The sequence below is a fragment of the Mustela putorius genome, unplaced genomic scaffold (assembly GCF_011764305.1).
Source record: "Mustela putorius furo isolate JIRA1106 unplaced genomic scaffold, ASM1176430v1.1 tig00000228_pilon_pilon_pilon, whole genome shotgun sequence".
Lineage (NCBI taxonomy): Eukaryota > Metazoa > Chordata > Mammalia > Carnivora > Mustelidae > Mustela > Mustela putorius.
Window position 1 is genome coordinate 39,769,451 of NW_025421322.1, and position 21,522 is coordinate 39,790,972.

Consider the following 21,522-nt stretch of genomic DNA (forward strand, 5'->3'; position numbering starts at 1 on the left):
CGGTCACTCACTCAGCGGACGGTGGGAGCCGGGCTGGAGCGGGGCAGAGGCAACAAACATCAGGGCGTGGAGGACAAGGCGGAGGAACCCGGGCCTTGGAAAGCTCGTAGCTCAGGTGTGAGCGCGTAGTGGGAGCGCACGAGAAAACGCGTTCCTTCCCGTAGGTGCCAGTGCAGAGGCAGGAAGCAGACATCCGCGTCTTGTGGACGCCCAGGTCCCCACCCCACAGCTGGGCGCAAGCGGGCAGAGGCAAAGCCCCGGGGAGGCAAGCGCAGCTGCCACGCCTCAATGTCCCCGCGCGGCCACGTGAGTGCCACACAAGTGCGGGCGCGAAGGAGCAGGAACCGCCCAAGAGCGGCGGCGGGAAGCCCCCGGGGGGAGGGACGTGGAGCAGCCACGCAGGTCTCTGCTTCCTGCCCGCTGGCCCGCGCGGCCAAGGGACTCACCTCGGGGCGGCTCCGGGCAGAAGCCCTCAGGGCACAGGGCCTGGCAGGAGAAGGTCTTGGCCACCGCCTGCTCCACGGGTGTGAGGGCCAGGGCCTGGGGCCCCCCAGGGCCGACGGCCGCACGCCGGAGGTCAGCCAGCTTGCGCCGCACGACAGCGCGCAGGTCCCGCCACTTGTGCTTGAGGTCCACGAGGTCGCGGCGGCAGTAGCCCAGCGCGTTCACGGCCTGCAGGATGCGGCTCCACACGCGGTACCGGCGGGCCGGCCCGGCCTTCAGCAGCCCCGAGCCGAACAGCAGCTGGTGGTGTTTGCTGACCTTGGACACCAGGACCTCCGTCTCCTGCGGGCAGAAGTTGGGCTTCCTCTTCTTAGCCCGCGCGGCACTGGGCCCCGCCAGCCGGCTGTGGATGCTGCCGGCGGAGTCCTTCCTCGGGCCAGCCGTGGGTGGTGAGGGCAGCTCCGGCGTCCCACTGCCGTCAGGGGTGACCCCTGGCCCTGGAAAGGCACCAAAAGGTGGGTGTTTAAGGCCAGGGGCTGGTGGGGGTGGCGGCCGTGGCTCCCAGGGCGCCACCTCCTCCTCTGTGGCTTCGGCTTCAGGCCGAAGTGGACAGCGGCAGCAGAAGGGCAGGCGGGTCGCCGTGGCCGCGGCCTCCACTCCCTCTGTGCCCCCACAGCCCCCCTCTCCTGCGCTCCTGGGGGTCCCTGGGCTGGGCAGACACAGAGCACCCAGCCTGCAGGTCTTTGCCCACTGGGGGGGGCCTCGTCAGCAGCCAGCCTGTGCCTGCCAGGGGGCAGGGGGACCCTCTATAAAAGCAGAAGAGGCAGCCCGCATGAGACCAAGCGTCTCCCAGTTGCGAGGAAAGAGGGAGCCCCCGACACTGAGAGACCCTGAGGACAGAGGGACATGTGAGCTCCTGGGGAGCACTCAGAGGGCAACCTGTCTCCCCCAGGCCCCTATCAACTGAAAGACCACCTCCTCAGAGGCCCACACATCCTCCCCTCCCTAATGCACATCTCAAGGACCCTGACGCGCCCTCCCCTCCTCCCCCTACAAGCAGCAGCCGGGCTCTGGAGTGAAGGGGCCGCGTGAACTCGCCCCACAGGCTGAGCCTCCTCCCTGGAGCCCAGGGGCCCTTACAAGCACCAGCCATCACACGACGGCCCTCACACCACTGGCCCAGCCACATCACACCATCTGCCATCCTTGGGGGAGGGGAAGGTGAGTGGGGGTGAGGGGCGGGCCACCCAGAATCCGTGCTGCACCTTGCTCCCTACTCCACATGCCTGTGCCCCTCCAGCGGACACACCCAGCCCCCGCCCTGCACCTGGCGTCTCCGGGTGGTCTTTCCCAGGCCCCCCCAGACCCAGCACCCACGTGGAAGTACCTCGCTTCCTGGCCCTTGGGCCTCTGGGCGCGCCCGCCGACCCCAGATCACCTTCCCCATCCTTGCCCACACAGGGGTCCTGCGGGCTGCTCTCTGGCGACGGGCAGGGGAGATGGCGGATCCCGTACTCGGTCCAACATTTAGCACACTCTACAGACAGCAAGGGACATCACAGTTACACCCCGCCGCCCTCAGAGCAGCTCAGGGTGCTGCTGGCAAAGCAAGGCCCCACACGGGACAGCAGGTGCCCTGAGCCCTCCAAGCATCCACGGCGAGAAGCTCCACTCAGGCCAGCGTCTTCCAAGAAACCCTCCCAGATGGCCACACCTTGTGCAACAGCCGCTTTGGCTGAAGACCAGCGGCAAATCCAGGACTTGACATGTTCCCAATCTCGAAACCATGATCATTCTTAAAAGCCCAGACAAGGTCAAAATCCCCGAGAGCAGGGCTGCAGGTGTGGCCCGCAGACCAGACCAAGCCTTCCACGGTGTCACCTGTCAGCGACAAAAAACATACAAAACTGGGGGGTGAGGACGTCGGGGTTTTGGTGACGACGTGAAATCAGCACGGCACCATCCCGTTCATAAAACCCGGTTCCAGGGCACAGTGAGTGAAAGTACAAACCAACACTCGTCCTTCCTGGAGCTCGACTGCAGGGCTGAGGGTTAGGGCCAGCACCGGGCGGCCTCCTCCCCACACGCACCCCCAAACAGCCCGCACAGGGTCGGACCCCAAGGACATTCTCATTGATTCAGAAACACGTCCTAGACCCGTTCTGCCAGAATTCCTCAACCATAAGACACACCTCATGAAAACATCTCACCACCTCTGGGAGACGAGCCTCTCGGCCCGTGGCCCCAAGGCCATCTCTGTGACCTTGTCTGCTCTGGAGCTCTCTGAAGGGCAGTTTCTGCAGAGTGAGCTCTAGGAGGTCACGGCTGGGCTGTCCGAGCACACCCACAGCTGCCCTGGAGCCCAAGGGACATGGCCTGTCCCGGCCAGCCCCAGCACCCAGCTCCCGAGGCAGTGCTTCTCGGAAAAGACCCTGGACTCGCATCTCCCAAGAGAACGGAGAGCAAAGAACACCCGTGCAGCTCATGCACGACAGGGACAGAAGGACTGCCCCAAGGGATCCCCCTGCACCCCAAGTGGGGTGGGAGAGGCCTCAAAACGCCACCTCGGCCATCCTCTGCCTGCAGACAGCAGGGACTCAAAGTGCACAGGCGGTCCACGGGGCTCCCGGCCAAACCTGGGGGAGAAGGAAGGGCAGGGCGGCCAGTCACCTTATTGGGGAGGGAGGTCCCCACACAGCCAACCACAGCAGAGTGGGTTTCTGACTCCGACGACAAGAACTCTTCTAGACATCCAGGGAGGCAGGCACAGACCTGGACAGTCACAGTCCGGGAGAGAGAGGCCATGGCCGAGGCCCTATGTCCAGATGTCTCCGTGGGTCTGAGGGTCTGACCATGAGCTTTCAGGACAGGAACCATCTCCCAACAGGGCAAATCAGAGCAAATCACTTGCCCAAATCACTGTCACTTGCCCTCTTCCCGAAGGGCTTGGTGGGGAGCCTGTGGGATGGGTCCTCCCCACAGACAGCCGCCGCCAGGCTCTCCTGCAGGCCCGGGAACGTGCCTAGACCAGTGTGAGAAGAGGCACAGCTGTCCGGGCACCTGGTGACCAGGGTCACCATCTGCTTCGGAGCCCCCAGAGCCCCTCCTGTGGGGAGCAGAGAGAAAGGGGACCAGCTGGCGGTGGCCACGTCACTGCCCACATCACCATATGATGACGTCCCCGTGCTGGCATCCGGTCACGGAAGCCCAGGCCCCGCCCACCTCCTCCTGGTTACCCCATGTGGTCCAGACACCTGTGAAGGGGCCCGGCCGGGCCCCCCTCCAGAATCCCATGACCCTTAAACTTTGGGGTGGGGGCTAAGTCAACACTCCTGATTATTAGAATAGACACAGTTACGGGGGAAGGTCCAACAGACAGTTAGAAAGAAACGATAAAGACCGTTTGCAGAGGTGGACACTGACCGCGGGGCGGGGTCTCGCACAGGCAGAAGACCGCAGACGCAGCTTCCCCTCCCTCTGTTCCGCGCACCTGTCTCCGTGTCCCGACCTGTGCAGAAGCACCCAGCGACCTTCTGCAGCTCCAGCTGACGCCCACGTCACAGCCACCTCCCTCAGCACAGTGGTGACCGCACGCCCGCGTTCTCGGCCCACGCTGCCTTGATGACATCCTAGTGGCGCAGGAGGAAGCAGGGCCCAGCCCGGGAAGGGGCGGCGAAGGGGTCCGGGAGCAGCCAACCCCTGCGCCCTCTCCTCCAGAGCAAACCGGCTCCGCGGGCACACGGCCACCTTCAAGTCCGTCTGTCTGGGCAGCGGGTAGGCTCAGTCGGCTTTCCTATCTCTTCACAGGGCTGGCCCATTTGGAGGAATATTTTTAAGGTTTCCTTTGATTTATGTGAGTTCTTTATGTGTTAGTAATCTACCAGTTGGCTTTTTGCCGGTTTTTGCCATGATCCTACCACAAGGGATCACCCCAAGCTCCATGTAATCACCTGCAGGCTCGCGTGTACCCCGCGGTGCTTGGCACACGGCAGTTCCCGAGTGATGGCAGCGGCAGACGGGGGTCTCCGCCTGGCCCCAGAGTCCTGCCTGGAGCACCAGCCCAACCATGAGAGCCTTCCCACGTCCCCACGAAGAGGAGAGGGTGGGGTGCCAGCAACAGCCGGGCCTTGACAACGGTCAACAAATCAGGACCACGTAGGTCCTTTCCTGACGAAAATGCAATTAAGTAGACCTCGTTTTTAAGAAACAACTAGGAAAAAAAAAAAAAAACGGTTGGAAACAATGAACTATGGTTCTAAATAAATCCGAGGGGGGAAAAAACAATAAAATAAATAAATAAAAAACAAACAATTCCTGAGTCAGAGAACGGATCATAATGCAAATAAGAAAACACAACCGAACCTTAATTTAAAAGCACTGCACACCCCTGAAGGTCTGACAGCTACCAGTGACCACCCGCACACTCACAACCTCAAGAGTTTTTACTACAAAAGAACAAAAACTGAAGATGAATGACGTAAGATAAACATCCAACTTAGGAGTCAGAAAAATAAAACAGCTTCAACTCAAAGACAGAAGGAAGACGATACAAGTGCGAGCGGAGAGCGACCCGCAGTAGAAGATCCTGGAGTCAGCTCTTGGGGAGACTGTAACGGCCAAGCCTCAGTCAACACTGATCATAAAAAAAAGGAAATAGGGAAAGTACAAATTTCCCTTTGAGAAATAAAACGGAGGGTGTGATGCGGATACCGGGACCGTTACAAAACAGCGGCACCACAACGGCGGGCCCTGTGCAGCCCTCGGCCTTCGCGAACGCCCGTGCTCTGGCAGGAGCCGCGGAGAGGGGCAGGCAGAGCCCGGCCGGGCCCGCGGCCACACCGCAGCGCTGCCCCGTCGACACCAGCGGCTACTGTCCACAGTCAAGTTCTCTAAATCTGCGCATTTTAGTGAAGCAGACGTGTCTCAGAAAACGCAGTTTAGCAAAACTGACCCAAGAAGAAACGGAGAGCCGGACGGTGCAGACGACAGGAGAAGTGCTGGTCCAACAGCACGCCGCGAGGGAAGCGCGGTTTTATGAGCCTGGACGGTTTCAGAGCAAAACCCCAGAAACACTTCAGGACCATGCAGTCCCATTCTTCCAGATGCCACGCGGGACAGGAGCACGTTGCCCAGCGTCACAGAGGCTCGGGGCAGCTCGGAAAGGCAGAGAGAACGGGCACGTTGGGGGAAGAAAGAAATGCTGCCACTTACACACGACCCCGTCCAAACACAACACCTGAGAGTCCCCAAATTCTTACAGTCGACAGGAGCGCAGCAAAACGGCACAACATGAAGCCAGCAGACAAAAACCAATGACACTCCCCAGGAAAACCGTGGTTCCTTCCAGAAATTAACTTCTACAGAAAGAGAAACAAACGTCAAAACACTGGAGGCGAATCTCGAGTGTCAGAAAGACTTGAAGGGCCGGTCAGTCGACTGCTGCACGCGGGTCTTCCACGGCCCTGCCATGCACCACGGAGCCGCCAAGCCCTCAGAGATGCCCGGGTGCGTGGGATGCTCTGGTTATGTGCACACGGAGCCCCCCCCCCCCCCCCGCAGAGGCACGGGCACGGGTCGACGGGAGGCGTGCTGCATCTGGGACTTGCCACGGAATGACACGATGGCTGCCTGAGGTCACAGCGGCCGGACCGGCCACAGCGGACTCTGGATGAGGTAGAGGGGGCAGCACTGGGGACCGCTGCCTCCTCACGTCTGCTTCCCCGTGTTGGAAACTGTCCATATTTAGGAAGTTTGAAAACAAGGCATTTGAAAATCAAAATCTCTGGACTAAGCTTTTTTAAAAAAACCAATCGTCGCACACGTGTACCAGCCACGAAGATTTGGAACGTGTAATGCTCGAGCGGTACCTCTTCTAATAGCAAGAAATGTGGCGGGGTTTTTTGTTAAACTCAATAAAGGATATATAAAGTCTTTATAATGAAAGTTATAAACCTTGACTGAAAACCGTGACAGAAGATTCGAGAAAGAGACACATGTGCTCGTGGACTGGGAGCCCACGAACAGGACGGACGCTGGTCCCCGCCACGTTCACGCCGCAGACACACGGCGGCCGCAGCCCAAACTCCAAGCCTGACAAGGGATGCTGAAATGCGTGTTCTGAGCAAACACCGAGACCTGTCCGAGGGAAGACAAGTAGAGCCGCCTGCTGTGAAAATCATCAGAAACGCGGACTCGGAAAATTAAGGCGGGATTTTGCACAGGAAAGGAAAAACGGACCGGGAGAACCTACACGGGAACGCCCGTCAACGCAGAGCTCCGACCCTGCGGCTCTGTCGGAAGGGGACGGCACTTCACAGTCCCAGGACCACGTGTGGATGAGAGAGAGACATGGGGTCATGGTTCCGCCTCCCCACACGCCACCCCACAAAGATCAAAGCCCGGGGACAGTGAGGACAGGCCCACAGACGGACACAGTCCCATCAGCGTCTGAGGAGAGTACACGAGACACAGGGTCCTCTCCTGTAGGATTCATCACACCGGACAGGGTCGCAGACCAGTCAGAAGAGATGGGCGCACTCAAGCGAGCCCCAAAGGAGAACTCCGCGCCCCAGGAACGCACACTCCCCAGCAGGTGCCACACCGAGAAGCCAACTGAAGAGACGCAGGGCGAGCAGACAAGGGTTGCTCTTCCAGAGCACGTCAGGAAACCTGGCGAGTCAGTAAGATGATGGCAAACGGGAGTCCGCTGGAGGACCAATGGGTCCACGCCAGTGGTCGCCACAGAAATGTAGATGAAAGCCCGAGGAGACCACACCGGCCCTCGGACTGCACACACTCACCCTCCAACACCGGCCCCCACTCCGTGGGTGAGCCCAGGACGCCAAGGGCATCCCAGGCAGTGCCAACAGCCCCCCCCACTGCCACGGGCCACCCACGCTCAGTGGCCCTCACACGTGGACCAGAACGGGTGCCACGCAGCCACGGAGAAGGAAAACAGAAGGGAACAGCGACTCACAGCATCAGGGACTCGGGAGCCGAACTAGCAAACAGCCGATAAGACAAATCCTGAGGTTCCATAAACAAAGTTCTGAGATGCGCAAAGCCAGCAAGGTGTGGTGTGGGGACAGAGCCGGGTCAGCTAAACCCAAGAAAACAGCAAGGAAGCCCCCAACACGGCCCTCGGGGCAAGGGCATCTGGGGAGAGGGCAGGTAACTTAGTGCTATTCTGTCCTGTGCCAGAAGCATGGTGCCTCCCCGGCCCCACAAGCCTCGGTTTCCTCCTCTGGATTTGCAAAATTAAGGCCTGCACCCACGGTCATTAGGGAGACCAGGCCAAGCCGTCCATCCGCTCTGCCAGCGGCCAAACCCCTGGGCACCTCTAGAGCAGCTCAGTACCCCCATGGAGGGCTGGCTTGGTGCCAGGAGGACCTCAGACACCAAGTCTGCCCCCCTCGGCAGGGCAGCCGTACCCAGAAAAGCCTCCCATGCTGCTGACCCAGCCCAACACGCACAACCCCACCCCAGCCAAGGCTGGGGTCGCTCACCCCTAGCCACAGGCAACGTGAGTGCGAAAGAACCCACCTACCCCTGCTGCCATCACGCCAGCAGAGACCCACCCACTGCCACCTGCCCCCCACCCGCCGCCAGCACTGCGAGCCGCTGTCATTACCTAGGGGTTGATAGCCTTGTCTGGAGGGTCCCCCGAAAGGGCTCCCCGGGCCACCACTGCCAGCGACGGATCCGTAGGACATCTTCTCACCGAGAGCAGGGCCTTCCCGCAGAGCTGGAGGAGACAAACCCGGGTGGGGACGGAGGACAGCAGTTAGTGCTCAGGTTCAGGGAGCACTCGGGCCCCTGCCCGCCCACCCACCAGCCCGCGCCACTTCCTCCTCACCCCAGGCGGCCCCAGGCCCACATCTCAGCTCAGCTGGGCTCCTCCCGGGCCCAGGCAGTGGCCCCACTGAGCCCCTTCAAGGTGCCCCCTTGTCCCACAGTCCTGTGTGGGGACAGCACTGGGAATAACCTCTCGAAGACTGTGGTGGTCCCAAGCAGAGCCCCAGGGCCCCGTGCTCTCCCCTGCAGACGCCCACCCCCACTGAGCTGAGAACCCAGGGCTTGAGCACCTGCCCCCCACAGCTCCAGCTCAGTCCTTCTGAGCCACACAAGACAGCAGACGGCCAGGGACAGGCTGCCGGGGCTGAAATCACCTTGACACAGTCCCTACGGAGCTGCGACAAGACAATGACCATCCCCGGCCTCAAGGTCCTCATCCACAAAGCCAGGGTACTGAGAGGACCTGCCCCCAGGCCGGCCGTACAGAGCGAGTGACACACACTGATGGTGGGCACAGAAACCACCGCCTGTCTCGGCGCCTGAGCACAGGCGTCCCTGCCGGAGACGGCTCGCATCCCACACACGGGATCGCCTCCACCAGCGAACTGTGGCTCAGGATGGCGGAGAAGGGACGTCTCCAGCCTGACAAGGACCCCTGGGGCCCTCCAGGGTCACTGGTTTTCTGGGTGTCTGCACGGAGGCCACTAGAAGCACAGGGACTCGCCCAGTGTCTGCCTGACAGGCCACACGTTCCCGACGCCACGCGGCTCACGCAGCGCTCCCAGCGGGCTGGGCAGGGCTCTCCGCACCTGCAAGCCGCGGTTCCACTCAGCCGGACCCCGGTGAGCTCGGGGGCGGCGGGAAGCAGGCCCAAGTCCCCGGGGTCGGTGGGAGCCTGCACCCCCGCGGCTAGGACTCACCCAGAACCCCAGAGAACTATGGCTTACATGGGTAACATCTGCCAACATTCACTACATGAGAAATTAAAAAGACGTTTTTAAGATATATTACTCTGCTTCAAAGTGACAAGAAACCCATTACACATTAAATTGACGTCTTACAGAACAGAGCCGCATTCTCCCGGACAAAACCATTCGGTGTGAAGAGCCAGAGCGTCTGATTCTTGGCGACTCTGTCAGCGGCTCGACAGACGCGCTGGTTCTCACGCCTGCTTCCGGTCAGCTGTGACGCGACACTGGCCCGAGCGTAGGACAGAACCTGGCCGCACAGAGGGGAGTTGTCTGCAGGGGCTGCTGCGGACCCGACAGGGACTCGGGGACCCCCAGGGATGCCCAGAGTCTGCACACTCTGGGGACCCCTGGGGAAAGCACGTGGTGTTCCTTCCACGGGTCCCAGGCACCCGCCTGCCTGGGCCGCACGGGGAACACATCAGATGAGGAGACGGAGCCCAGGACTCGGGGGACGCAACGTGGAGAAAGCAGACCCGGGAAGGACGGAGTGAAGGGGTAGCCTGCAGCGGGCACGCGGAGCCCCAGGCACAGGCCCGCACGTCCCACACGCCCTACACAGGCCCGCACGTCCCCACACGCCCTACACAGGCCCGCACGTCCCCACACGCCCTACACAGGCCCGCACGCCGTCCGCTCGGAGACTGAAAGGAGACCCCGCTGCTGCCTCACACGCAGACGAGGACACTGAGGCACGCGGGATAGGGCACCCAAGGCCATGCGGCTGGCGGCCGGCAGAGAAGGGCTTGGGATCCGGCAGGGCGACCCCGGTGCCCGTGATCTCAGGGCACGGCCCCTCGCCCCCATCCCCGGAGACAGGAGGCGCTGCCCAACCCCCATTAGGCCGCTGTCGGCGCCCAGAAAACACACAGCCAGGCTCTGAGCAAGGGCGTGGTGGGTGCGGAAGTGCGGAGCTCAGTGGGAGGGGCTGGGACTGCGCGGGGGACGCCACCCGCCGAGGGAGCGGAAAGACCAACCGGCCAGGACCAACTGTGCCGCCACGTCGGGGGACAGCAACCGTGGGGACACAAACACGCCCAGGGAAGGGGACGCACGACCCAGAGCTCATGGCCGCAGAGTGGAGCGCTGGGAGGGGCCTGCCCTGCAGGGCACACGGCCCACAAAGACAGCACCAAAACCTCGGAGGCCCCAAGCGGCACAGAAGACGCTTCCAGACAGGGATCGGCCCTTCCCTGTCCTTCCGGGGGAGGACGCAGGCCGTGCCCCGCCCAGCACAGGTCATCCCAGAAACAGCTGGGGCCGCCGGCAGCAGGAGCAAGGGGAGAGCCCGGGGCACACGCTGTGCCCGAGCTGGGGGAGGGACCGGCTGGCGCGGTGGCCGAAGGTTCCAGAGAGACTCCCTCGGGGAGAGAGGAAGACGGCGGCATCGGGCCACGGCCAGGCTCCAGGGATCGCAGTGAGCGGGAAGGGAGAACGATCCAGGCTCACCGCGCGATCCGGCCCCCGGCGTTCTGTCCTCAGGGAAGGCCTCCTCCACCTGCCACGGACGGTGCAGCCTGGAGGGGGCCCGGGGGAGCGAGGGGCAGCGGACGGACGTGCGTGTGCTCGGGTGTGCGTGCGCAAGTGCTCCAGCATGTGGGGACATGTGGGCTCAGGAGCTCTGTGTGTGCGGGTCTGCACGTGCGTGTGTGTGTGGAAGCGTGTGTGTGAGCGCGTGTGTGCGAGCGCGTGCGTGAACGCACACGTGAGTCCTCACCCTGCACGCCAACAGGCCAGGTGGGCAACAGCAGTGACGGACGGAGCCCGGGACCGAGGGCAGCACCTGCCGTCCGCAGGTCTGCGGGCTCAGACGCAGCTAACTCGGGAAGGAGAAAGGAACGGCTGCTTTGTGTCAAACGACCGTGAAGGGCTCGTTTTTCCTCCAAACTTCAGACGTGATTCATCTTGACACACCAAAGCTTCATTCTAAAACTCCAGTGAGACTATCATCCAGAAAGAGGAGTCTGGAAACAGCAGCAGGCTGCGGGGGTGTCCGCCTTGACCGGCTTGCCCAGACGGGGACCCAGCACCCTCCTCTGATGTCGGCCGGGCGGCCCCAGAGAGGCCGTGTTGTTCTGGAGGGGCGACGAGGAGCCCAGGCGGGCACCTGGGAGGCTGGGGCACAACTCGGCAGGTACACCCTGTGTCCACCGTGTCCAGTGTGAACGCGGTGGCCTCGTCCTGGCCTTGGGGACATGAATGTTAGTTGGGGGTCAGCCAGAGTATCCCATGATGAGGGCTCCAACGGGAGGGTGCAGGGGCCGGGGGACCTGGGGGCAAGAACCTGGACAGGGCGGGTCTGGTAGCCCCCGAGGAAGCAGCTCAAGCCACATCCGCGCGGAAGCAGGAAGGAGCTGGCCACCCGGCTTTGAAGGGAGACGCGTGGCACAGCCCAAGGACGGGAGGGCGGCACACACACCGCAGGACCAGCACCAACCGCAGGAAGTGACAGAGGCCGGGGGCACAGCACTAGGGGCTCTCGCAGCCCAAGAGGTCTCCATGCGCCCAGCACAGGAGGGCGGGCAGAAGAAAGGGACAGAGGGGCCGAGGCGGCTGCCCTCAGCGGCGTCCGGGCACGGGAAGGGCAATGAGTGGCTGGTCTATGGAGGCAGGAGGGACCCGTCTGACTTGCGATCCATTTTGCTGTGCCCAGAGCCCATGTCCAGGCTGTGTGGGAGATAGAGGTGGCCCAAGGCCCGAGCCACGGAGAGGCACCCCAACTTGGGGAACAGAAACACGAAACGCCAGCACCCAGCCCCTGCCTGCCGCCTGCCCGGCCCAGCCGGGCCCTTGGCGCCCCGAGCCCCTGGGGGGCCCGGCACCGGCAGAGAGCGAGGGGCCACAGGCTCGCCCCAAGGCTCCCCAGGTGCCCCGTGCCTGGGCTGTGCCAGCCGCTTCCTCCACGCCACTCCCGCCCACCCAGCCACAGCCAGTTCACGGCCCGGCTCCCCTGCGAGCGAGGGCGGGCTGCGGGCAGAGCCAGATGAGAAGGGAGGGGCAGCTGGACAAAGGAAGTTGGAGCCACTGGTGGCCCGGCTGGGCGGAAGCGGCATGAGGGCCCGGCCGGAGGGCGGGACAGATGCCGCCAGGCTGCAGTGCCCAGGAATAGCCCTGGACCGCCCCAGAGGGGTAGGCCGGAGGCCACAGGAACAAGGTCAGCTCCCAAGGAGGCCTCCCACTGGGCAGCTTCCTTGAGCCAGGCTGGCCAGCCTCCTCTAGCCCTGTGCCCCCGGGGCTGGCGCCAGGCTCTTCCCCGGCCACCTCCCCGCGCCCCCTGCCAGCAGCAGCCTGGAGGGGGCCAACAGTCCTGGCACGGCCCAAATCCTGCTCTTTGGGCAGCAGAGGAAGCGAAGGTGCCAGGGAACACCCCAGCAACGCAGCCCTGCCCCCAGAACAAAGCCCCTTGGCCCAGGAGGAAGTCAGACGGACAGCAGGACGTCACTGGACCCCGGTCAGGAGGAAGCACCCAGATACAGCTCTAGGCTGAGCTCCAGTGACCTGGACTCCGGGGCCAGCGCTGAGACAGAGCCGCTTCTGCCCCAGACGGGCTCCCAAGCAGGACACGCCCCTGCCTGCAGCTTTCCTCCATCGGCCTGGGGCGCTCGGAGGCAGTGAATTCCGGAGACTACGGATGAACCTCCTGGCAGCAGACACAGAACAGTATTTTCTAGACTGGGGTGCCCTAGAACAGACCCTGCTTCCCGCAAGCTGAAGGGGACCCCAAAGATGGAAAGCAGGTCCTTCCCGGGGGGGTCCGTTTCTCATCTGTAACATGGGCGCTGCCCAGCCCTCAGAGGACCAGAGTGAGGAATGAATCAGTTCATCTCGGCCTTGGTCCAGTGGACCTGACCTGCACCGTGAAGGAGACACAGCAAAATCAGCATCACACAGTGCCCTCGGGGACCTCCTGCTCCAGCTGGGCACAGACAAGGAGGGGTGACACGCCATCATGTGGACCTTCACCCCAAGCACGCGGCCACACAGACCTGCCCTGCCAGCAGCCCTGGCGACCTGGCCCTCCGGCCTGTGCTCTGGCCTGGGCTGCTGTCCTTCACCCGAGTCCTCCCTCCTCTCTGCCCGGCACCAGCCCCAGGGCTCCCCCTGCGCCCCCTGCCCTGCCTTTCCTCCCCACCTTGCACAACCACACCCCTGGCTACCCCTGCTTTCAGGCAAGACCTCGCCAGCTCCCTCCCACCATCCCGGCCCGCCCTAGACACACGGTGAGCCCCCTCGGGCCACACCGCCAGGCCACAGCCCCGACCACGGGCTTGTTCTGCTGCTCTGCAGCTCAGTGTCCTTTCCGTCTCCCCCACCCAACCAGAGCGAGCAGAGCCGGCTCGGAGCAGAGTCACAGGACGCAGCCCACACCCGGAGAAGCGCCGACACAGAGAGCGGCCAACAGACGCCCGCGCTCCTCGGCGCCTCCCGTGTGCGGAGTGTCAGCAGGGGGAGACACACGCGGTGCTCCCGAAGGAAAGCTGGCCGCCCCCACCCCCGGATCCCCTGCTGGGAACCACCGTCTGCTCACCTGGGGGCCCGCGGAGAGGAAACCTGCAGCCCGCACCACCCGGCACGGCTCCCCCGGGCCCAGCTGCCAACCCCGGGAGGCCCAGGGCTGCGTTGCTTAGAGACCACAGCGCTGCCCCAAGGAGGGCACAGTGAGCCCACGGGGATGCCCGGTCCCGCCCCCGCAGCTCCGGGCGGCCGAGCAGCCCAGGCTGCCTGATGATGGGAGGGCCGCGCGGACTCCACGAGTCAGCCTTGCGAAAGCCGTCGGGGGACTGCCGCCATCTGGACCCACACCTCCCTCCAAGGGCTGCGGCCCACGGACAGGCTCACGGACACGCGTCGGCCACGTGGGGTGCTCGAAAGCCAAACCAGCCTGAGAGCCTGGATGAAGGCCTCGACGTCACCAGACTTGGGGCCAAGGCTGGTCACACCGGACAGCAAGACAGGACCGACACATGGAAGACATCTGGGCTGCGTGTGTGGTTGCAGGGGCCGCAAAGAAGGCCAGGCGGCGATCACGGGCTCGCGGAGGGGTGGAATCCCCCGGGCTGGGGACGCCCAGATCTAATCAAACATTTTTAATATAAGAAAACCAAACTCAGAGAGAGAAAGTGACTTCTTCCAAATCACAGGCACAGGCAGGATCTCAGAGCGGCCACCGCCCATCGACCCCGGTCGCGGCAGCGGCTCCCGCCCACCCCTCCCCAGCCCTCTCTCGGCAGCAGGCTCTGGGCTCAGGTCCACCTCACGGGGGTCTTCCTGCCGGACCACGAGCCTTGCCCTCACCCCTCCCTCACCCCAGCATCACCTCTGCCCCGATGGGAGCTTGGAGGCGCATGTGAACTCCGTGCTCAGCAGACTGCGTGTGTGTGACATTAGTGACCTGCCAGCTTGGCCCCTGCACGGCCGCTCACAAGCTCTGCCCCGTGGACACGAACACGACCCTGAGACGAGAGTGTCGCATCCGCGTTACCTTCCCGACGGCATCCCCGCACTGTGCCTGTGTGAGAGGCCACCGAGCCCAGGACCCGGGAGCATCGCGGCTGCAGCTCCCAGTCAAGCCGTGCAGAAGGAAACACGTGCGTGTGCACACGGACACGCAGAAGGACGAGCCACTGCGGGGAAGGGGGCTGTGGCACGCGCAGCGCGCCCGCTAATCTGGGGACTCTTGTTTAATCTAAAATTACTGTGTCCAAAAATATTAAGTTAAAAATAAAATTAAAACTCACTGCAGACTTTTTTAAACTCTAGAAGTAAGTCTGTCCGGAAGGTACAGGATCTGAACACAGAGGACTGAGTGTGTCTTGAACAAAAGGCGAGCAAAGGCGCCCTGTGTCCGTGGACGGGCGCTCGAGACGTGGGGATGAAGGTCCCGCGTCAGCACGGGCACAGTTTAAATGCTTCCTAAAACTAAGAAGTCCCTCCCATTTTAAGCACAAGCCACTAAACAACTCTTAGGGGAAAAAAGAAAAAAAATACTAAAATTAAGAAAATTCTAAAAAAAAAATAAAAACCCCAAAAGTGAAAACCCTGCATAAGAATGGTGATCAGGTACCCTGAAAGCAGCGATCAGAGGAAATTCGTAACGCTACGTGTCTCGTGACAAAAGGTGAAAGCAAACGCATTTCTCAGCTGGAAGCTGTAGGAAAAGGCACGCGGCACCGTCTTCTGAGAGCAGCTTGCTCAACGCCTGCCCCACAGGGGCTCTGAGCGCGGAGGGCAGCGCCTGGGAACGGCGTCTGCTTGGGTGGCCGTCACCCATGTGCCCTCGGCTGGGAGCAGCCGCGGCCCTGCCGTCTGTCATCACAGCCCGGGAGCCCGAAGCAGCTCGCACGCCAGGAGGCCACGCCGAGGGGGCTGTGCGGGAACACGGCCATTCCCCAGACCCGCCGCATCCCCCACATGCCCCTTCCCACGAGCTCAGTCCGGTTTTCCGTCACTCACAGCCCAAGATTCTTTAATGAATATACCTATGCTTTAAAAAAGTTCAAGAGAAACAACACACTAATCCAAGGGCAACCAAAGAAAAGAAACAACACAAATAAACGTAAGCATTAACATGGCAGAAGACAGAAAGCAGCAGCCCTAACTTACAAAGCAAAATCCAGTTTCCTAAAACACACTCACGAAGACGACGGCCTGGGAGCGAGCGCACTCAAGCAGAGAGAGTGGAAGCACGCGTGTGCGACCTGGAACGTTCCGAGGGAAGAGTCGCCCGGAGCCAGAGCTCAGGTTAAGGCAGCCTAAGGCCCCACTTGCGAATCCCTGTGCAAATCAGTTGTCAAACCCCGAGGAAAGGGGTTCCGTCTTAGGAAAGCGCAGTCTGCCGAAAGCGACCCACGGGAAGCAGCCTAAACAGACGAACCCGGAGAGAAGAAACAGAAACAGTTACCGCGAAGCCACCCGCAGCGACACCAGGGCCAGATGGCGGTGCGGGGGTCCTGCCACATCCCCAGCGCTCCAACGAGCATTCCGGGTTGCCGGTGGTGAGGGAGGCATCCTGACGCTTTGTAACGAAGCGTGTGTAGCACCCGTCCCCAAGCCCGAGAAGCGCCGTCCAAACACAAATGGCAAACAGCTTCGGCATGGACGCAAGAGCACCAAACAGAACCCTCAAAGACAAAACTCAGAACCCCGCTCCGTATTGTCCCAGGAACGCGAGGCATGTCTGCTGTCCAGAAGTCCACCAGCCCAACAGACCACACAACTAACGGACCAAAGGCAAAGACTTACAGGCCCCCCACAGGCGCCAACCACATTTCTGATGCAAGCGCTGAAGAACTTTCTAGAAATGATGAAATCAATACCAGTTAGATAAAAGGTCCAGAAGGTGGCCTGGGCACCTCCACACCCAGCACCGCCCAACTCTGCTCTGGAGGCAGCGGCCAGGGCCACTGGACAGCAGGGGTCATCGCAAGACGACAGAGGGCTGGAAGCAACGGTCCCTCGTGGCCACTGGCTCAACGGCACACTCGCCAAATGCACACGGGACGCCGTGAGTCCGAGCTGTGGGCAGAGCAGCCGGCGAGGGGCTCACAGAGAGCAGCAGCCTCTGCACACACCGACGCCCGGCAGGAGGCCAGGCGGGCAGAGAAACCCCATTCGCAGCGGCAACGACGAAGCCCGCACACGTGGGAACCGACTTCCACGCACGTGGAGGCAGACAGGAAGCACCGGTCACGGGAAACCTTAGAACAACCCACGACGACAAAGAGCCAGCCCCAGCTCTCGGACCTCATGAAGACGTGCCTTCTCCACCCCGATAACACCACCAGCAAGCATCCTTCCAGAGCGGGGCAGGCTGGCGGGGAGGTCCCGCGGGAAACCACAGGACTGACGAGAGCCAGGACGAGGGCAAACAGACCCGCAGAAGGGACCGCTCTCCCCAGACCCGCGACGTCCCCGAGAAGGGAGCGCTGGCCCAGGCGGCGACACGCGCGGGTCTGGAGCACATCCTGTGGACCGAGGGGGTCTGACACGGAAACGACACATGTGCGATTCCACTTTCCAGGCACGTCCCGAAGAAGCAGATCCGCGCGAACAGAGAGCAGACAGGAGGCTGCCAGAGGCTAGGGGCAGAGGGGTCTGGGGACGGACCACTCGGGGTGTGCCGTTTCTGTTAGGCTGGCGGGAATGTTCTGGAACTGGAGAGTGACAGTGGACACACAACTCTGTGCACAGACCGAAAAACCACAGAACGCTCATTCCAAACCGAACTTCCAGGCATGCGAAATCTCTCCCCACAACCACCGGAAATCTTCTACAGCCGAAACTCTGCACGAAAACATACACCAGTGGAATGAGGACGTCTGAAAACAGAGTGGCCAGGTAAGGAACGGGGCGTCTCCAACCAAAGCAGGACCGTCTGATAAGCCGCGCTGGGACATCTGGTTGCCGTGGGGGACGACAGAGCGGTCCAGGCCCACCCCAGTAAAAAGAACACGTTCCTAATGGCCCGTGGCTATCTGGGTGCAAGCTCAAAGGGTCTGAGGAAATGAAACGGTGAGCTCCTCTAGCCATGTGCGGAGAGTTTCCCAAGCAGGACACAACATCCAAAGGCTGCGAAAGGAAGGCCACCCACAGGATGGGCCCCCAGCCCCCTCCTCCCCCAGGCCTCCGAGACCAGGCGCTGCCCATGGCCCTGCCGCCCAGGGACGCTCAGGGAGGACACTGGCTCCGTGGAATGTCCTCTCACTGTCCTCACTGGGCCACCTCCCCGGCTCAGCTGGTCCGGTGGGCTCGTCAGGGCCCGGCCCCACCCCTGCGTCTGGTTTCTCCCTGCTTTGCTCCCCTCCTCTGCTCCTTCGGGCCGCCCAGCCACTCGGACCCCCACCTTCTTCCTGGCACTTTCCCCCAGCCCGGCCGGGGTGCGGTGCCACGAGAAGAAAAGAGAGCGGAGGGCAGGCCCAGGACCGGGTCCCTGGGAGGAGCACCCTCTGGTCTCCGAAGCGGCCACAGGGCGCAGACCCCGCTGGGGCCTGCTCGGATGCCCCAGCCCGTCATGGCACAGCGCCGCCGTCTTAAGGGCCCTGGGAGCCCAAGGCCCCGCTGGGCCAGGCTCACACGAGTAGGAGGAGGAGCCAACACCCAACCCAGGAGGGAGGCAGGGGAGGGCCGTGACTCCAGGACTCTCCCCACCCCCCCGACATTCCACCCAACCCCCAACTTGCCCAAGACACCAGAAGAGCGTGAAGACAACGCAGTCACGGTTGCCCTCCAGGAGGAGGCCAGGGCGGACTTCAGAGCTCCTGCCAGGGCTGCCCCTCGGCCACGGTCCCCCAGGTCCTGCTCCCGGCTGCTGCAGGAGCCTGGGCTGGCGACAGGCGGGAACTGTGACAGCGGGAGACCCCGAGACCACCACGCAGCAGTTCTGAGAGTCACCACGTCACCAGCCCCTCGGCCGCGCCAGGGTCTGCCCTGACACAGGGAAGCCAGGGGGCGGGCCTGGTGGGGGGGGGACGGGAGGGCGGGGCCCAGGGAGGACAGGCGGAGGGGGTGGGCCTGAGGAGGAGGGGTGTCGGGGGCGGGGCCGGGAGGGCAGGGGGAGGTGGAGAAGGGCCAGCGGCGAAGGAGGGGTCGAGGGCAGCTGCGGGGACACAACCCAGCCCCGCTGGCTGGGGCTCCGAAGCTGGACGACCTGGGCTGACCCGCTGCTGAGGGAGCCCAGCAGGCACTGTGGCCCCAGCAGGCAGACAGACGGACGACAGGGAGGGAGGGAGGAGTCACGCAGGCAGGAGAGGGCAACCGGCAGGATCAAACGGCTGCCGGCCCTTGCAGTCTGCAGCGAATGGGCAGCTGAGCGCAGCAAAGCAGGGCGTTAGCTCCAAATCCACGGACAGGGACACGTTAGAAGACCACAGCCCGGCCGCCGGGAACCCGGCTTCCAAGCACAGCCCTTCAGAAGTGGGAAACCCCTGACCCGCAGGTCCCTCAGTGAAAACAGTTTGCAGCGGGTAAGAGGCATGAGTGGGCACGGAGAGGCCAGACCGCAAGGGGACCCCCCCGGGTCCTCGCGCCCTACCCTCAGGGGGGCCTGGGAAGGTGTCCTCCCCCACCAGACTGCTGCGGCCCACACATCCACGCCAGACAGAACCTGCGGGACAGACACCAGGCAGGTACCCCAACACCGGGAGCTCGGGGTCCCCGTGGCCCAGGGAGGCAGCAGCCTGAGTGGAGAACAGGGCCCAGACTTGCCTGCACAGGCTCTGTGCGAGCTCCCCCAAGGGCGGCCCCATCAGCAGACCACACGTCCAGAGCTACCCAGCACCAGGCCCTGTTCCAGGTGCTGTAACACACCACTTGGGGCTACTGGGCACCCACAGAGGTCTCTGGATCCAGGGGCCCCAGGAAGACAAGGGCAAGTCTCCCAGCTGTGCCCTGGAGGGACCTGGCCTAGCCTGTGCCCGCAGGGCAGGGGGCAGGGGAGGGCCGCCACAGTGCACGTATGGGTGGCAGTAGGCCTGCCCCCGCCCCCGGGCCGCTAAGTGCCTGCGAGAAAGAGGAAGGTGGGCTGGCGGAGGAGGAGACGGGCACCCGCAGGCCCTGGGGTGGGCAGCAGCTGGCTCTGCCCCTCAGGATGTGCCTGGTAGCTGCCGGCCGCAGGGCCAGCCCACTGGGCAGTCCTGGCCATGCCTCCTGGCCAAGCCCATTGCCCAGTCTGTGATAGTGCACTCGGCAGCCGCGCAAAGCCGTGGTCCTTAAAGGAACGAGTCAAGTCATTCCCGCTAAAAACAGCACCGTGCCTGCCCGTCCACGTCCCGGGAGGAGCAGCAGGGCCTTAAAAGCAGGAGGCGCAGCTCGGTCCCCCCCAGGCCCGGGTGCAGACAGCAACCGGAGCACGGCGTGGACAGAGGAAGGGAGAAGGGACACCCAGCGGGACGCTTGGGACCTGCTCCCTCTACCGGATGGGGGGGCAGGAAATGGCAGGTGCCACCAGGTCTGAGTCCCCAGTCCCCAGTCTGCCCACAAGGAAGGCCTGCTCTGTGCAGGGAGCCCTGAGAACCCCGCGGGTGGCCCAGGTGAAGGGCAGGGTGAGGGGAGAAGCCAAGGACCAAGGGCTGCCAGACTCAGGACCCCCGGGGCCACAGCCTTGGGGCAACGAGCTTCGGATCCAAAGGAACACTTAGGAACCCACCCCCGACACCCATGGCAGAAAGCCCACCTCCCCCCGGGAAGCAGCAGCTTCCGGCCGCCCCCGTCGGGACCTGGGCTGGGCAGGGACACAGCCGAGGACAGGGGTCAAGGACAAGTGGGCTTCAAGGAGCTCACCCATGTGGCCACCGCACGGGGCCTCGCCCAAGTCACAGCCCTCAGGCGCACGAGGCGGGTGGAAGCCTCACCTGAGCTCACACAGGCTCTAAGGAAGGAGCCCTCCCACCCGAGCCCATCCCCACCCCTTCCAGGAGCCGGTGCTCGGACAGACCTACCAGCCGGTTCCCCAGCTCGCAGCCTCGACCAGAACGGTCCAGGTGGACGGGAGGCTGAGATTGAAAAACAAGTCAGAAGTAAGACAGCAACGCAACGTCACATACACACAGAGAAAGCACATTTGGCAGCACATCAGACAAACAAACAAAAAGCTTTAGTAAATTAAAACACAACAAGGGCAGAACCAGGAGACAACCACCACGTAGAAACAGGCGCCACGAACAGGACAAAGGCTGCTCCCGTTCGCATGCGACGCACTCGTACAACATGAGTTTTAAACACATTCGAGGTGCCGTGAACACGCGAGGACGGCGCGGTCGCTGCGAGGAAGACATGGGCACGGCCCGCCTGCGGGAGGAGCCATGTAAGAGCAGCCCGGGGCGCCCGGGCGCAGCAGGAAGGCCGGGACAGCGCGCAGGGATGCTGGCGGCAGGACGCAGCCCGCACCCCGCCTGCACGCCCGCCAGTCGGATGGGAGCTGCTCAGAAACATGCAAAATAAACAACACAACCCAGAAACAGCCAAGACACCCAACGGCGAAGAGCCCCATGTGTACGGGCCCCCTAAGGCCAAGGACGACATCGTGACCCTCAACAGCCTTGACGGTACACGTTCAGCCACCGGGGAGACAGGCCAGCTGGAGAGAGAACGGAGCCGGACGTGCTCCCTTCAGTCACCCCGAGGTGTGGGCGGAGTGCGGTCTGCTTATGGGAGTCCCTGCCGGGGACACCTGCTGCATGGTTCTGTGGAAAGACACCCCCGCTCCCGGTCGTCACTCCCACGCACAGAACAGCCCAGACTCAGCCCAACAGAAAGGACAACCCCCTGCCCGTCCATCCCCCCAAGGGACACAGGGCCTGCCGAGACACGACACACAGGG

General features: G+C 63.0%; 1 protein-coding gene across 1 annotated transcript in view; it reads right to left on the reverse strand.

The window, feature by feature from the left end:
* TSNARE1 (t-SNARE domain containing 1) overlaps positions 1-21,522 on the reverse strand; it is a 90,447-nt gene that overhangs the window by 50,484 nt on the left and 18,441 nt on the right. The window contains 3 exon segments of the mRNA XM_045078200.1: positions 447-941; positions 1,832-1,981; positions 8,075-8,188. Coding sequence (XP_044934135.1) covers positions 447-941; positions 1,832-1,981; positions 8,075-8,156 — 727 coding nt within the window. The 5' untranslated portion in view covers positions 8,157-8,188.